Source organism: Terrapene carolina, unplaced genomic scaffold, assembly GCF_002925995.2.
Source record: "Terrapene carolina triunguis isolate 2854851 unplaced genomic scaffold, T_m_triunguis-2.0 Scaffold88, whole genome shotgun sequence".
Lineage (NCBI taxonomy): Eukaryota > Metazoa > Chordata > Testudines > Emydidae > Terrapene > Terrapene triunguis.
The window spans coordinates 27,596,062-27,614,695 of NW_020664439.1; the positions used below are offsets into that span (position 1 = coordinate 27,596,062).

General features: G+C 43.4%; 1 protein-coding gene across 1 annotated transcript in view; it reads left to right on the forward strand.

Moving 5' to 3' along the window:
* LEKR1 (leucine, glutamate and lysine rich 1) overlaps nucleotides 1-18,634 on the forward strand; it is a 107,652-nt gene that overhangs the window by 81,058 nt on the left and 7,960 nt on the right. The window contains exons 8-10 of the mRNA XM_024192696.2: nucleotides 3,293-3,370; nucleotides 3,699-3,902; nucleotides 11,462-11,555. Of these exons, the coding sequence (XP_024048464.2) occupies nucleotides 3,293-3,370; nucleotides 3,699-3,902; nucleotides 11,462-11,555 (376 nt within the window). The remainder of the gene's footprint in view (nucleotides 1-3,292; nucleotides 3,371-3,698; nucleotides 3,903-11,461; nucleotides 11,556-18,634) is intronic.

The following is an 18,634-nucleotide window of genomic DNA, read 5'->3' on the forward strand; positions in this document are numbered from 1 at the left end:
CTCACAACAGCCCTATGAAGTAAATAGTAAAATCTCAGTTTTGTAGAGTGCAAAGTTAGGTCCCAGATGTTGTGGCCTACTGAAGTTAATACATCTCTACCCTGATATAACGTGACCCAATATAACACGTATTCGGATATAACGCGGTAAAGCTGTGCTCCAGGGGGGCAGGGCTGCGCGCTCCGGCGGATCAAAGCAAGTTCGATATAATGCGGTTTCACCTATAATGTGGTAAGATTTTTTTTGGCTCCTGAGGACAGTGTTATATCGGGGTAGAGGTGTACAAGTATTGCAGAGCTAGCATTAGAAATCAGGAGTTTGTCACATTTCTTAGTGCAGTGCTCAGTTCCCTAAGCCACAAGTGAATTGAGCTGCTAATAAAATTTCAATGCACCAGTGCCCCTTTTGTTCTATCTTTTCTAAGGAAGCTGGGATAATTAAAAAATAGTACTATATAAACGACTTCTATGTGTATTTTAATAAGGAAACGTAATGTGTTTAATTTACTTTGTCCTATAATATGTTAAGATGATTTGGGTCTTGTTTACTAGTCTTCATGTCTGACTCGGTTTGGAATATGTTTGCTCTCTTGTGTGGTATATATTTTTTCTGGCACTTTTAGTTTGGCACTTTTGCTGAGCAAATTTAAAGTTTATTTCCCGACTGAAGTATGGAATATAATTTAGAATGAGTTTGCTTTCCTCCATTGAGTTGGCTGTGTGTTTACTTCTCCGTTCCAAAGACAGCGTTTTTCTCTCTCTTCTACTCCAGGGCTCAGTTTGTTTGCTTCACTCTGTGGAAGGATTTTGTTTGTTAATACTTACTCTTGTACTGAACACTGTTGTAAAGTAAGTCAGTCAATCATCGGCCTTTGATATGTATGTGCAGTATAGGGAAATATGCTAAAAAGGTAGCAAGTCAGGAATATTTTAGAAGTTAATTTAGTGCTCCTGAAAGTTGCCAAGTTGCACTGGAAACTGAAGTCCCCTTTAAGTACAAACTTCCACTCATTCCTCCAAATTCTTTTCTACCCTAAACCCTGTTCTGAAAGATCCCCTTTTACAGTTGAGAGGATGGTAAAGTCTCCGTGACCATTCAATCCATCATCTCTCTGGTTGTACTGTCAATACTGGTTGCCAGTTGTGGTGGTGAATAGTGATTTCTGTGATGTTGATATCAATACACTAGGAACCCAGAGCCACAAGCTGTCAGAAGCAGAGACAAGCAGCTGCACAGGTATGACCACACCATCGTGTGGAGGAAGGGGAAGATGAGACCCAGTTGGCATTTCCCCCTCCCTCCACCCACCTTCTCAGACCCAGAACTGTTCAGGAGAGAACCTCCAAGGACCCTTTGTTGCAAGCAGCCTACCCTACTTGTGTAAGTACAGGGAAGAAAGAAATTGTAGCCATAGATTCAAGTCAGCAGGAGCAGAGACTAAGATCTGCAGCAGTGATCTTTGAACGCTGATGGCATACATCATAATCATACTGCTTTCTGCAGTTTTTACTTTCTGCAAGTGTCTCTTTTAATCTCTGTTAATTGGCTATTCATTCCAACTCTCTCCTTTCCTCTCCGTCACAATCTCTTCAGTTCAACCTCAATTCACCTGCTCGCCACATTCCCCTCTTTGTCTCCCTCTCTTTCCTTCCCTGATCACTCTTAACCTCTCTCTTTAGTTTCCCTGTGGCTGTTGGCCTGTCCCCTCAGCCAAAGAAGGGGTGATACCATGCCCACAGTCTGGTTCAGGCCCTTTTCTCAGGACTTCAGCTTTATTTCTTCCACATAAAATGAGTACAGCCCAGCAATCATCCCTTACCCCAAACCCAGGGTCTTCTGTAGAAGACCTATCTACTTCCAATGGATTTCCACTTCGCAGGCCATTTGCCTGGGAGTCATACCCTGCTCTAGGGCCTCCTACAGGAACCAACCTGAATTTTGACCTAGGGGCTTCTTTCCAGAGCCAGCCTGCTTCTTGCAGTGCTCTACCCCAACTGAGACACTTGCGGGCTTTTATAATCACCTGATCCCTAGCTGGGAGGCAGCTGATCTCAACGCCCCTTAAAAGGACAGCAACCCTGTGAAAGTCACTTGCCCCTTTCTTTGTCTTTTTGTTTCCTTGATCCCCTTTCAACAAAATCCACCCCCCACGCACACAAATAACAAACAATAACAAAAAATAGTATTGTGGAATTAAAATGACATTTGCAGACCATTATATTGTTGGTTCTGATTACGTGTTATATTCCTTTCCCCCGATCCTTTGTCTGTCTTGCCTATTTAGATCGTAAGCTGTTTGAGTCAGGGACAGTCTCTTACTCCATTTGTACAGTGTCCAGAACAATGGGGCCTGCACCTTGGTTGGGGCCTCCAAGTACTACTATACTACTAATAATTAATAGCTAGGAACCAGAGTGAGACCACTAGTTTGGGTAGGTCCACACTACCCGCCCGATTCGGCAGGTAGAGATCGATCTTCTGGGATCGATTTATCGCGTCTCATCTGAACGCAATAAATCGATCCCAGAAGCGCTCCCCTGTCGACTGCGGAACTCCTGCTCGCCAAGAAGAGGAAGCGCTGTCGACGGGGGAGCTTGCCTGCGCCGCGTGGACCCGCAGTAAGTAAACTTAGTTCGATCTAGGAAACGTCGACTTCAGCTACGCTATTCTCGTAGCTGAAGTTGCGTTTCCTAGATCGATCCCCCGCCCCAGTGTGAACCAGCCTTTTGTTTCACATAGGCCTCCACTTACAAATCTTAAATTCACCTCACCTTGATCGATCGGTCTTCAGCTGTCATTAAGACTGCGCCGATCACAACAAATCTTAAATTAGAAATCTTAAACTTGAGGATTACTCAAACTGGGGATGACAGTAGTTCCTAAGGACCATCCACCAACTGGGGATAGATAGAGGGCATTGCAAACATTCATACCTTAGTTCTGGTTTAAGTCCCTGATTCCAGCAAAGCACACATTCCATTAAATTTACAATGATTTAGCAGGACTACTCATGCGCTTAAAGTTACATGTATGCTTCACTGCTAGGCCTGTTTGAGACAGGATTAAAAATGTGTGTGTATGTGGGTTCAGTATATATGATCTATCTATTCAGAGATGTACAGAGAGCCTGACAACACCAGTTTAATAAATCTCCCTGTATGGAAATTTTTCATGGCATTCAACTAAAATAAAAAGTGTGAAACAGTTAACAAATTAAGTCCAGATCATTTAATGAGTAAAGGCTTTGATTTCTTGGGGCTAATGTATACTTTATGAATTGTTACATTTGTAGGATGAAATCAAAGGAAGTTGACATCTGTCAAAGTGAACTTCAAAAGCTGGAGTATGAAAATGGAATGTCTAAATCCAGGTTTATTTCAGAATTGTTTATATTTTATATACAAATGATGAGAGAGATCAAATTATTTTTATTTTTATTTATTTTAATATTGCTCTTTTTTTAGTCACAGGTCTTTTGGTACTTGTAACTTATATTTTTTCTTATTGTATTTGAATGATCATTCTAGTTAACTTCACAAAGATGTTCTTCGGCCTTCTTTTTCCCTTATTTTTTGTCTTTGTGTAATTTTCTCTTTTACAAGCAAAAATTCTCAGGATATCTTTTATCTATAAAGAAAAATCCATCAGCTGTGATATTTTGGTGATTTTTTATTATTATGATTATTATTATTCTTTAGACTTACTAAAGATCTAAAAGAAAAAGAAGAGTCTTTGCTAGTTTGCCAACAAGTATGCAAACGTTTACAGGAAGAAGTGGCAGAGAAAGAAAGGCAAGAAGAAGATCTAAAAAGAAGAACCAGTTGCTCAGAGAGTGAACTGGAAACAATTAAAACTCTTCTTAGACAGAGAGAGGAAGAAGTAGTAATGCTGAAACAAGAAAGGTAATCAGAAATGACTCACCCTGCATAGTTCTGCATAGCTTGATTTTTTGCCCAGATTTTCTTTCTGAGGATATCTTGAAATAAAAAGTCCCCTAAAAGTCAAATCTTCAGACTTCCTTGCTTTTATCAAAAAAGTAAAATCATTATAACACCATGTGTAGTATGTGCCTAATGTAAAGAGCATGCTACAGTATCTATCAGAAAATAGCGCAATGCATTTTTAAACGAAAAATGTGTAGTAGTTATTGATATTCACATTTATTGCAGTTTAAATTAAAGAGCACCTTTCGTTTAGAAGCAACTGAAAAAACAAGATGTTATCAAAGCATTGCACAGTTTTATCAGTCTTGTTTCTGTCATGGGATAAGGACGTTTCTATATATTGTTTGTAAGTAGTGCTGACTTTTGGCCATGGCAAAAAATGAGAAAAGTCATGAGTTTGTTATAGCAAAAATCTGAAGAGTCATAACATTAGTTAAAGGAAGAACCACGCCATACAGTATTTTAATTAAAGCTATGTTTGTATTCCAGTAGAATGGCTTAATACAGACGTGGGCAAACTCTGGCCTGCAGTACAATCCTGCCCGGCCCCTGAGCTCCCGGCCAGGGAGCCTAGTCCCCGGCCCCTCCCCCGCTGTCTCCCCTCCCCCGCAGCCATGCCGCCACGCGGGCCGCACTCTGGCCCGCCGCTCCCGCAGGGCAGCGTGGGAAGAGCAGCTGGCTCTGGCTGTCGTGGCTGCGAGCTCCTGCTGCTGGTAAGGGAGCGGGGGGTCGGTTGGATGGGGCGGAGGTTCTGGGGGGGCGGTCAGGGGAGGGGGAACAGGGAGGGTTGGGAGTGGGAGTCCCGGGGGGCCTGTCAGGGGGCGGGGATGTGGATAGGGGTCGGGAGGGCAGTCAGGGGACAGGGAGCAGGGGGGTTGGATAAGGGGGTGGGATCCCGGGGGGCAGTTAGGGGCGGGGGGTCCCGGGAGGGGGTGGTCAGGGGACGAGGAGCAGAGGGCAGTTGGATAGGGGGTGGGAGTCCCGTGGGGGCTGTCAGGTGGCGGGGGTGTGGATAGGGGTTGGGGCAGTCAGGGGACAGGGGGGTTGGATAGGGGGCAGGGGCCCTGGGAGGGGGCAGTCAGGGGACAAGGAGCAGGGTGGGGTTGGATGGGTTGGGAGTTCTGAGGGGGGCAGTCAGGGGATGGGAAGTGGGAGGGGGCAGATAGGGGGCGGGGGCCAGGCTGTTTGGGGTGGCACAGCCTTCCCTACCTGGCCCTCCAAACAGTTGCGCAACCCCGATGTGGCCCTCGGGCCAGAAAGTTTGCCCACCCCTGCTCTAAAGTGAAACCATGAATAGGGAGGACTTAAACATGGGCTTAAGTGCTTTCTTGAATTAGGGTCTTTGAGAAGTAGGTGTTCAGCATATTGAAAGATCAGCTCCAAGGTGACTAAAGGTGGACTCCCAAAAATTGAGACACAGAATTATAAGCCACTTTTGAAAAATTGGGCAACGCTAGAAACAGATTCAGTTTTCCACAGTAAGGGTGATTAACCACTGGAACAAACTACCAAGGAAACTGGTGGATTCTCCATCTCTTGATGTCTTCAGATCAAAATTGGATGCTTTTCTGGAAAATATGCTTTAGCCAAACACAAATTATTAGGCTCAGTATAGTGGTAACTGCCTGAAATGTAATAGCCTAAGACAGTGCTTCTCAACCAGGGGTATGCGTACCCCTGGGAGTACGCAGAGGTCTTCTAGGGGGTACATCAACTCAGCTAGATATTTGCCTTGTTTTACAACAGGTACATAAAAAGCACTAGCGAAGTCAGTACAAACTAAAATTTCATACAGACAATGACTTGTTTATACTGCTCTATATACTGTACACTGAAATGGAAGTACAATATTTCTATTCCAATTGATTTATTTTATAATTATGGTAAAAATGTGAAAGTAATCAATTGTTCAGTAATAGTGTGCTGTGACACTTCTGTATTTTTATGTCTGATTTTGTAAGCAAGTCATTTTTAAGTGAGATGTAACTTGGGGGGTATGCAAGACAAATCAGACTCCTGAAAGGGGTACAGTAGTTTGGAAAGGTTGAGAGCCACTGTCTAGAGATATGCAGGAGGTCAGACTACCTGGTGTAATGGTCCATTTTGGCCTTAATCTATATGAATCCACAGCTCCTGATGCTTATTCCTATGCTTTAATCACAGGATTATCCATCCCCAATAGAAACAACATTAAAACTGTTCTGGTAATAAACTTCCAGGGCCAAAGACATAATAGGTCACAAGAACCCTGTTTATCTGACTGGAATGGAATAGGTGGAATTTATTCAGACAAAAGGCTTTTGAACAAGACCGGGAGTTTTTCATGCTGTTGATGTACACTGAGAGGTATAACCTGTTTTCAGATTCCAGGAGTTTGGATTTAAAAGGTTCTGCTGGATCAGAAGTTCCTGCATACAAATCTGGCAGTTCTTCTTCGAGTGCTTGCTCATGTCCATTCCATGTTAGGTGTGTGCATGCTTTGTGCACAGTTGCCGGAAATTTTTCCCTTGGTGGTATCCGTTGGGCCGGCTCTAGCGCCATCTGGTGCCACACGCTCATGTGCAGATATAAGGGGCCTGGCTGACCCCGCACCTTCTCAGTTCCTTCTTACCACCTGTGACAATCGCTGGAATAGCTTCTCTTGCCTCAGCAAGGCGTTCATCAGTGGTTCCTGTTATTCCCACCTTCCTTTCCAATTTTGCTCCCTTCAGTTTATTTCCGTTAGTAGTAGGGTAAATAGTTGGATCCTCACATTGTTTAGAGGAAAATCCTCCACCCCTGGGGCTGGGCATGCCCCGGTCTCCAGGCTTCAAACCCTGTGCCTCCTGTGGCAAGCACATGCCTGTGAGTGACCTGCACTCCAGCAGTCTGAAGTGTCTGGGAGAAGCTTAAAGTGCGAGAGCATTGCCAGATCTGCTGACAGTCCTAGCCTTGTACGAAGAAGGACAGTGAGGCTAGGCTAGGTCCATCCTAATGGAAGTTGCACTCAGACCAGCATCAGAGCCAAGCTGGTTGGACTCGGCACCAAATGCCTCGGCATCAGTGTGGAGTGCTCTTCTGGAGGCACATGTCTCTCAGCACCATTCCCCTTCACCGATGCCAAGGAAAAAGCACAAAAAGCAACAGTCTGAGAATTCCCCAGATCTGAGGAAGGACAAGCATGGGGAGTGCAATGGGGTGCGACCTGTGGCAGGCCACTCCTCTGCCCCTGCCCCACAAGTGGCACCGTCGACTCCGCCTTGCTCGCAGGTGCCTCTGAGTCTGGTGGAGGACCAACTGCCGACACCAGGGGGGACATTGTGGAGCCATCGGGATCATGGGGCATCCACCCCAGAGGCGTTCTCAGCAGCCAGGGATCTGATGGCACTCCCAGTACCACTGACTCAGGCGGGGCAAGATCTGGCGTCGGCGAGTATGTCGAGCAGTAAGGAGCATGTTGCCCTGAGCTCCAATCAAGCACCAGGTCCTTCGGTTACCGACCAGAGGAAAATCAACCCTGCTGATGTCAGCGAATGTTTCCCTGCTCTGGCACCATTTCCTGGATTCTTACCACCGGCCGGTGGAAGTGAGGGGTACCACCCCCTTGTCTCCGCAAGCCGACTAGTCATTGGAGTTGGAGATGGAGTTGTGCATCCAGCCAAGGGGCCAGTCCCAGAACCCAGCTTATGTTCCATCATATCCTGGTGCAGTTGCCCCTCTAAGCACTTGGCCCAGTGGGCAGTGGCCTATGCAGGTCCAATGGCCTTTTTGGAATCTGAGGTTTCCCCCATACCGGGACTGCCTTTCAGCCGTTCATACATAGTGGCGTCCGAGAGAAGAGCCCCTCTGCTGCTCCATCCGGCACCCAACTCGGACTCTGGTACCAATACTCAGGATTTGGGGCTACATGATGTGGTCAGTGCAGAAGAAGAGGAGGAAGGCCTCCTGCCAGTGCACGCTTCCTCTTCCTCCTCCCCAGACGAAGTTGTCAGGTTTGAGCGGCTGGGGTACCTCAGGGTGACTTTAGAACTCACCAGGAGCTATTGCAAAGGGTAGCTTCTAACCTAGTGCTGGAAATGGATATGCTTAAAGAATCCTCCGACAGCCTGATCGACCTCTTGGCTGTGGAGCCCCCCTCAAAGGTGGCCATACCCTCAATGAGGCTGTTATGGCTCCAGTCAGATCCATATGGCAGACCCTGTCCTCTCTGCCACCCACTTCAAAAAGAGCAGAGAGAAAGTACTTTGTTCCCTCCAATGGAACAGACAGATGCAAAATTCCATGGTTGAAGGATTCTAGGGCCACCCTCAAGTCCCTAGGCCTCTGTAGCGATGCGACAACTCACTGGCACAGAGTCTCCTGCTGGTTATCCCGGGAATTAGCTTTTCCAGCCTTTGGAGTGCCCTCTTCAGCCAGTGTCTCGCCTGCTGCAGACCCCCGTGTCCCTCCCAGACCCCAGTGCCCCTTTATCTTGGGGTGCTGCCCCCTGGCAGTGTCCCCACACTTTGGGTCTCCCCTCCCCGGGGAGCCCCCAACCCTCTATCCCCACCTCACCTCAGTGGCTACTGCCAGTCACCATCTAGCCCCCACTCACTGGGGCGGACTGCATTCCGTAAACCACTCATCACTGGCAAGGGGGGTTTGGACCTGCTGCCTAGAGTGGACCCTGCTCCACTCTAGGTACCCTACTCAGCTCCCAGGCAGCCAGGCCCATCTCTCTCCACAGCTAGAAAGAGACTCTTTGAGCTCCTGGCTATCACAGCCCTTTTAAAGGGCCAGAAGTGGCCTGATTGGGGCGTGGCCCCAGCTGTGGCTACTCCCCCAATCAGCCTTTTCTTCCCAGCTCTCAGCCCCAGCCCTCTCCAAGGACTGGCTTTTAACTCTTTCACAAGAGCGGGGTTACTGCCCCGCTACAGCCTCTTTGCCCCTACACTTTCAAGGAAGAACTTCAGACCTCAACAACTGGTCTGCTTCTTGGTTCCTCCACCACACCAAGACCCATTTAAGAAACAAAGCAGGGGTTGTACGCTCAGGCAACTGCCCTCTTCCACCTCAGTCCCACTACTGGGCCTGCCGAGATGTCCAGGAGGCCCCAAGCAGAACTTTTGAAGGGACGCTCACGGGCATTATTTCTGTTCCTGTACAGGATCCTGCCCCCATTTTTTTTTTCAGACTGACTCTCCTACTTCAGCCCAGCATGGTCTCTCATTACCTCAGACCATTGGGTGTTGAGTATGGCGGAGAGAGCTTATACCCTTCAGTTTTCTTCCACCTGCCATCCCACCTCCCATCCCCATCCCTCTTCAGGGACGCTTCTCATGAGCAACTTCTAGTCTAGGAGGTGCAAACCCTTCTTTGGGTAAGGGCAGTGAAGGAGGTGGCTTAGAACTTGAGAGGGAAAGGGTTTTACTCCTGTTATTTCGTAATCCTGAAGGCCAAAGGGGGTCTCCGACCCATCCTCGACCTGCGTTGCCTCAACAGTTATCTCAAGAAACTGAAGTTCTGCATGGTCTCCCTCGCCTCCATTATCCCCCTCCCTGTATCTAGGGGACTGGTATGCCACACTCGACTTGAAAGATGCCTATTTCCACATCTCCATTTTCCAGGGCCATGGATGGTTCCTAAGGTTCATCATGAACCAGACCCACTACCAGTTCACTGTCCTCCCTTTTGGCCTGACGGCAGCCCCTCAAGGTTTCACAAAATGCATGGTGATGGTGGCAAAAGGTGAGGCATACAAGTCTATTCTTACCTCGATGACTGGCTGATTAAGGGCCGGTCCGAGGCCCAGGTAAGAGCCAGCATCGTTCTAGTCCAAGCTACCTCCCGAGTCCTGAGCCGATTGATAAACAAACAGAAGTCAACTCTCATACTCATTCAGAGGATAGAGTTTATCGGTGCAGTGCTTAGTTTTACCTGGGCCACCAATTCCTTCCAGAGGCTTGCTTCCTGATAATATTGATGCTGATATCACAGGTCAAGGCCCACCTTGTCACGACAGCCCATTTCTGCTTCTAACTTTTAGTCACATGGCCGCGTACACTTACATGGTGCAGCTTGCAAGACTGTGCCTCAGACCCCTTCAAGCTTGGCTGGCCTCGGTGTACTTGTGGAGCCATCAGCATTTGGTCTCAGTGCTTACAATTCCTGCCCCAATCCATGCCTCTCTTGACTGGTGGAGGTATTCCCTTTGTCATTCCGCAGCCATCAGTAGCCCTAATCTCAGATGCATCTGATCTAGGTTGGGGGGCTCACCTGGAACACTTCAAGACTCAAGGCCTATGGTCCCAGAAGGAGCTCTCCTTGCATATAAAAGTGTTTCTACCCCAGATTGCAGGCAAGTTGTGTGAGTACTTACGGACAACACAGCAGCCTTGTTTTATATCAACAGGCAGGGAGGAGTGCACTTGTCCATCTTGTGTCAAGAAGCCATTCTCTTGTGGAATTTCTGCGCTGAGCATTTCATCCACCTCAAAGCTTCTCACCTTTCGGGAGCCCAGAACACTCTGGCAGATAACCTCGGCAGATCTTTCTCTTCTTATCACAACTGGTCCCTTCGCCCCGATGTAGCCAAGTCCATCTTCCAGAGGTGGGGGTTTACCCTTGTAGACCTGTTTGCAACCACATAGAACAGGAAATGTCAGCAGTTTTGCTAGCTACATGGTTGCAGCCCACGCTCGCTCACAGATGTCTTCCTACTCCCATGGACAAAGCACTTGTTCTGTGCGTTTCCCCCCATTCTTCTTGTGCACAAGGTCCTGCTGAAAGTCAAGCGGGACAAAGCAAGGGTTATTCTTATAGTCCCCGCATGATGGCGTCAGCACTGGTTCTGCATGTTGTTGGACGTGTCAGTAGTGGCCCTGTTGCCATTCTCTCCCCTCCTGGACCTGATCTCGCAAGATCACAGCCGATTGCTCCACCCGAGCCTCAAGGCCCTCCACCTATCGTGCGCACACCTAATGTGGGAATGGACATAACACATCTCGAAGAACAACAGTTACGGAAAGGTTAGTAACTGTTTTTTACCAACTGTATTACACATTAGTTACTGGCATCATTTAAGAATATTTTTCCTTTTAGTTAAATATTAGCTAAGTTAGTTATGAATTTACTCAGCACTACTCAGTGATGCTGATTCAAAACGTGTTGCAGTATTGTAATTATCGCAGTAATGTTTTGAGTTCAACTAACTGTAACTGCCTTTGTTTTTATTATTATATCCGTTATAGTCACATAAAGTTATGTGAAAATCAACTTGAGAAAATATTAAAATATTTGCACTTTATATCCGGATATATGGAACTGTACGCAGATATAGTATTGTGTGTTTAAAAAAAAGTAGATGACAGAACTACAACAGTATTATATAAGTAATTATTACTATAATGCCTGGAGGCCCCAGTCAGGATTGAAGGGCCCTGTTGTATTATGTACCAAAAAACACAGAGTAAAAGGTGGTCCCTGCTGCAAAGGGTTTAACTGCAAGAAAATTCATCTAGGCAGAATACCTTTGAGTTACAGGTTTTTGTGGCTTCTAGGGAGTTGATGCAGATTTCTCATCAGAACAAAACAGAGCAGCTGCAGGAAGCATTAAGACAGAAGATTCTGAATGAAGATAACTGGAGGGAAAAGGTGATACTGTATTTCTAGTTGGTACTGTTTTTATTGTTTTCTTTAGTCCTAGTCACTCGTCAAGAAACTGTGTACAGAGCCAGATTTAACTTCTCCAGTCCAAGCATGTGTATAGTGTTCTTTATACAAAGTTTTTAAGTGGGTAATCCCTAGACAGAGATTAAAGGCTGAATGCAAAAGATTTTGCTATGATCATAATGTTAATTTTGCAGCACTTCATTGGTAAATGAGGTTGACCATTGTTGGCAAAGTGGAGAGAAAAATGCCCTTCCCTACACCTGGGTATAGCTGCATCCAATACCAATATATTTTAATAGTCCAAAGAAAACTATAAAAGAAGAAATAATATCCAGACAAACACAAGTTTTTGCCCATCAACCCATCCATGCATAACTGTAAGCTCAATAACAACTAACCAAATGGACTGTTTTATTTAGCATATTGTGATTTATGAGATGTTAAATCTGGAGCTTGACAAAACCAGATTTTTGCACCTTTTTATGTATTTATTCACAGCAAATAAGTAGAGATGCCAAAAAAAACCAAACAGATTCAACTGAATTCTTACCATACAATTGAAAATGAGTACCAGATAGTTTAATATCCTGCTCATTGCTTGGGGCAATAGAACAATGAAGTGATGATGACTGTTGAAACCTTATATTCCCTTTCTGAATTCTGTTTTTGAAGTATAGAGTTTATTGTCCTCTTAATATGTGTCCATAACTCCCATTAATATATCATTGCAAGTTATGCACATGCATGGAGAGAAAAATGGACCCCAAAACTAGTTATGTCATCTGTAGAGTCAGGGCTGGCAATAGTGACACTTATTTTCAGTTTAAAGGTTTAGCTTAAAGGAAATAAGAGAGAGGGAAATCCTGAAGTGATGGGCACAGAGCTAAGAATAATCCCTTAATACAGGAGTGCAGAAGGGCGTTCTATTACTGATTCTATTTCTATTAGTGTCTGCGTCTTTAAAGGTGTCCGTTGCCATCTCTGCCAAATAGTCATCCGCTGCTGATGCTGCTGTTGTTTTATACTTGCTGCCCCTGCAGAGTAGAGATGTGTGAAAGTAAGGACTTCTTTTGGTGACATTTACTGTGAGAACTGTCTCTCTTACATTTCAAGTGATTTCACCCTCTTGCAGTTGAACTTTTCCATGAAATGGCATGGCATTGGCTATTTTATTCATTGAATTATACAGAAGTGTGAAAAGCCACTTTCACATAATGTTTCTTTTTTCTTATTTTTGAGTGTTAGTAGGATAGTGACCAGCTTTGACACTTTTCTTTTGTGAGGGAAAGAGAAGGTGTGAGGCAGAATAAGAATATTGTTAAATACACACACACACATTTTTTTGATAGAGATAAGGAGAAAAGTGAAGTGAAGATTGCATATGAGGAAAAGGATAGTTAGCAGAATGGGGCAGGCAGAACTGATTGCTCTGGGTAAGCCTGGGGATAAATTGTCTTTGCAGAGGAACAGGCTTTCTGAAGTATCTCTCTCTCTCTCTCTCTCACTCTCTCTCTCTCTCTCTCACACACACACACACACACACACACACACACACACACACACACACACAGAGTGGGAAAGAGATTAGTCATGGTTCTGGGACATGTATATGGGCTATGTCATTGTGAAAGTAACTCAAGGGCACACACACAGAGGTGTATTCAACTCTACTTATGCCCCCCAAACCTGTGCTGCACCAAGAGAAGAGAACTGCCTATGCAAATAGCCAGTAGGTTCATGTGGTGTATGGACTACAGCAGGATGGGGAAATAATTAAGGACCTCTTCTAACACAATCCACAAGCTGGATCCCTTCCCAGAGTTTATGTATAGTCCTAGCATTACTGACACTACTTGTGTTCCCCACAAAGAGAGTCACGGGACTTAAGAATAGGAATTGAAAGCTTAATAAAATAATATCAGACAGGAGCAGTAGCAGATAAGGCGGGTACCGCTGACAATTCAGAGAATAAATCATAGTTCAGTTACAGACCATGCTGTATGTGGAGTATATAAAACTAAAGAAATAGAAATGAAAAGGAAAGGGGGGAAATGGTCTGCTTCTACCTACACATGGCTAGGTGAATGTTATATAGGTATAAAGGATCAGCCAAATACAACTTTCACATTTTCTAAGTTTACCCCCATTCAAATGCGAGATCCCAATTGAAATAATACTTTCCTCATGGCCTGCTTGAAAGACTAAAAAAGCAGTAAAATACATAAACAAACATGCACATCCCAGCATAGTGAGACTACCTGTAGGGCATGCAGTAAATCAGCCTCCCTACATATATAAAACACTCAATAAAACAGCTTCCTCATTGCAAAACAGCATATTAAATACATATTAAGCCAGCCTCAACACTGGAAAAATGCATTAAAAACTAGGTATGGGGAAACTTCAGAAGTTTTAAAGTTTGGTTCAGATAAGCATCCATAAGTCAGCATCATGGCCCTCCATACCCATCAATACTCCAACAGGTTCTTTGAGACAGTACTCACCTCTGCAGGATTCTTGCCTTCTTACTTAATGTTGTCTTACTGGGAAGGAAGACTTCCATGGTATCTTTTGGGAGTGTATTTTCTTTTCTCCGCCTCTGACAGCTGTGAGGGAAAAGTATAAATTAGCCTTTGCTTATCCTCTTGAACACATGGGGTAGGCTAAACTGTTTAGGTAATCTTGAAAAAATATCATGGTATGAAACACAACCAACTTAGTGCACAACTTGAAGTTGTAACTACAAAAGTTCACAGGAATTTTTACCAACAAAATGCCTTCATTTCATGTACTTATTTTAAATGTTTGCACTAGTGCTAGTTTCATTTCAGTTCATCAGTATTTATTATAACCCTTGGACAAGATTTTTCAGTCCTTTTTAAATAAATATATACTTGGTATATAGATCCAGACTGGGGGGAGTATTTCCAGCTGATTTTTTTAAATATACACATACCTCAATCAAGTACAACATTTACAAAAGCATATTTGTAAGTGTTCTTTATATCATTCAAAAATATCATGTTCAGTCAATTAGATTTTATCTTCTCCCCATGCAGAAGATCTGTATGTGTTACCATATAATATACTAAGCTACTCATGCAGAGTCATACCAGCATTGCGGTCTAATTCACAAACTGTAATACTCTTCACATGCTTGCCCTAATCTTACTTCACCATCCCTTCTCTCGCAATAGTCTCTGGAGTCAGTGGATATGGTACCATGCCCTGGGGCTAGCATATAACCTTTTGTAACCCTGACCCAGATCATGAGGCAATGGAGAACTGGAGACCATGACTGGAATTTTCAAAGGGGCGAAGAGAACTGAATTTCAATGGGATTTGGATGCCTAACTATCTTAAGCTCCTGTAAATATCCAGTCCATTTTCTGACCAGCACACCTTTACACACACACACACACACAAAGGTATTCCAGGCAAAGAATTGTCACAATGAATTAAGAGATCAAGTGAGAAGGAGGGACAATGTTGAACAATAACTTTGAATTTTCTGACTCAAGCCTTAAACCTTTTTGTAACTACAATTTTCTTTTTTTGGTTCAATATGTGAGCTATATTTGCGAACTCTGTTTAGTCTCAACAAAGTTTTTGGGCTATTAATAATCTGTTATGTCTCTATTAAAACGTCTTAACTTCACTAGTACAGGATATAATTTTAGTATGAGGTCAAATGTTTGCATAATCAGAATCTGTTGCGCAGCTTGACATAAAAACTACATAAAAGACTAGTACAAATAAGAGAGAGCAATTATATCTTTGCTAACATAGCCATTAAAATGTGGTGAATGTCAAGTGTTCTTAAAATGCTCTCATCAGATGAAAGAATAAGTAATGTGACATTGTCATCTTTTTCTAGCATTGTGCCATTGTATAGGCATAAAGTGTTCTTTTTAAAAAAAAAATCCTTTAAATCCACATGTTTGAACAAACTTCAGAAACTTAAATCAAAAAAACTTTCAAAAATTTGTTGTTTAAATTGTTATTTGGTATTTAATTGCTTTTGGGTACACAAATAATTAGAGACTCAGTAGTTGTTATGCAACTAGAACAAGAACTCTGAAAAACAACTGCCAGTTTACTCATTATTATGGATATTAGTTAATTTCAACTATTCCTTAGATGTGAAAAATGTAAATTAAGGTGCATTTTTAATCGTCAAAATTATTTCTAAGAGTATAATACTGTCGATTGTCATTTCAATATCTAATCAAGTAAACTCCTACAGCAGGCTTGATTCTAGGATAAACCTGCTGTAATTAATAGTTGTGATATGATTTTCTATAAATTGAATCCTAAAACTCTTATTTCTAAGATCTAATAAACTAGAAGATAGTTTTTGATACATCTGTAGTGCCACATTTAAAGCTGTCTCATGACTTTATAATAATATAAAATTCCATTTTCAGGGTCCTATATATATACTGACTCCAGTCTAGCACTGGATATGAGTTTCATGGTCAATAACAGAATTTTTAACAATGTGGTTAAAAAAAATTAAAACATTGATTGAGTTTTTTTGTTAGAAAAGAGGACCATATACACCATCTTCCCCAAAAAAGTGTTTAGTGGTTTTTTGATAGATATTTAGCTCCTGAAATTAGATAATTATAGCAAAGTCAGTCTGTAAAGCTGATAGGTTATGCAATTTTTTTAACATTAACAAGTTAACATACTACTGTGTATGTTTAATATAATATTTATAATCATTTAACAAATTGCAAGACGGTCCATTAGAACTATGCTGTGCAGAAAGACCATGCTAGTGCACAGATTTAGGGTATTTGTCACAGATTTGGGTATATCCAAATCTTCCTTCAGAATCCAAACTTACATTTAAAGAAATTATGAACAAATTTTCAAACTTAAGCAGCTAAATAAGTGGCCTGATTCTAAGAAGTTCTGCCACAGCTGGACCTCCTGTGGAATAACCGAGAGGTGTGGCTGCTCAGCACCTCTGTAAATCAGGCCACTTGTTTAGGTGCCTAATTTTGGATTTAGGTGCTTTGGTTGCTTTAGGTGCTTTGGCTGTGAAGTTATTCTGAATGCTGACCACCAGTGCAAGGTTCTCCTCTTACATCTGCAGACAGAATGAATCAACAGCTCTGAGAGAGATGTAAGCTGCCTCCTTCATTTCAATGGGGTGTTGTATCTCTGATTATTTATGATTACAATTTAAAGGTGATCTGAAGAGTGGGGAAAACTAGACTGCTTGTTAATTATCTTCAGTGGGGACCCATGCAAGCAATGTCCAGAGAAGAAATGATGACTCCATACCATAGTAACTGCGGTTCTTTGGGATGATTACCTGCATAGGTTCGCATTCTTAACCCATCCTCATTCCCAATATTTCAGAGACTTGCAAAAGATTCTTGATTTAGTGAAAGTGGAGACACTTAAGGACATACATAGGGGTGCTCATGCAGCCCCAAAAGTTCTGAGCTTGCACACACAAGACATATATAATCACCTCAGTGAGGGCCATGTGACTTATAATCTCAAATATCCAATTTCTATGGTAAATTATTATTCATTGGCAAAGCTGAGTGGGACAGGCTGAATAATAAAATGTATATGTAAGAAAGAAAACTTAAGTATTTTGTATTTTTAATGTTCAGTGCGTGGCATATTGGTAATACAGTAAAAGCCTCATTTTCCTCCAAGTGATTGTATACATATATGTTCCAGTGTAGGAGTATGTGTGCACAGTGCACTCTAGTACCAGCTGGCAGAGCATGTGCCCCCACTGTCCTCATGCATTGAGCCAAGAGTATAAAGGGGCATGGCATCCGCTTCCCTCTCAGTTCACCCATGGCGAGAGTTGTAGCTACCCATTGCTCTTCAGCTTCGAGTAGCCAACCTTTAGAGAAGAGATTTTTATCTTATTTGTATATTGTAGTTGGGTTTAGTGTTCGTATAATATATTTAGCTAGGCTAGGTAGTTAGAAAACCCCCAGAATAGAGAACTATGCAAAAATCCCCAGGGTTCAAGCAATATGCTATGTACAGGGTCATGATCCCTGTTAGTGATAGGTATTAAAGCTGTCTAATTTGCTTAGGTGAGGGACATATGTGCTACTTGTACCTTTTTCCCAACAAGGATGAAGAAACAGAGGGATCTTCACCTTAAGATGCAACTCCTGGAAAAGACTATGCGTTGCTCTTCAGAACCTGACCACAGGAGGACAGATAACAGTTCAAGCCTCAAACTCAATGCAGATTGTTCTATGAGCTGAGACCTCAGGGTGTATCTAGGAGATCTAAGCCTCCCAGACATCGCCAATCAGCATAATTTATAGTAGGCCCTTTTCACCAGATCTTGTCGGCTTTGAAACAGTCATTTTGACATTTGAGTTGAGGACTACACTAACCGTATCTCACCTCCCTCTCTTTTTACGGTGCATGGCTAGAGATTACTTTGGACAAGTCAATGCTCAACACCGTAAAGAAGGGATATGTCATCCAGTTCACCTCCCTCCCTTTCCGTAGTCCACCTTTCCCAGACACCAGGCCAGCAAGGCCAGGACCCTGGCCCGGGGTGGCAGGTGGGACCCCGCACAAAAATTGGGGGTGCTGCAGACCTTAAGTCTAACATGCTAGTGAAAATCTCTTTAAGACAGAGTCCAGCCTTCTAATTGGTAATGATTAAGAATCTGAAAACTGGTAAACAGGCTAGTGTCTGTGTTGATGCAAATTACCTGACTGATTGGGGGGAGAAAGACTTGCCCATAGCCCTGAGCAAAGAGGACACACCCGGCCAGCCAATGGGTTCTGTTACCCAAAAGAGCTCAGATTTTGACCCTCCAGAACAGGGAGGAAGGGAAAAACTAAACTTTACAAATAAAAGCCACAGGTTAACCCTAAAATGCTAAAGCTCCAGTGGTATTGAGCAGAAGGCATGGCATGACAAAACTGATGGTAAATGTACACTTGTAATGAGTTTGATGTTAATATTAATGCTAATGTTAATTCTTGTGACTAATGTGTTGCTAATACACCTCTACCCCGATATAACGCTGTCCTCGGGAGCCAAAAAATCTTAC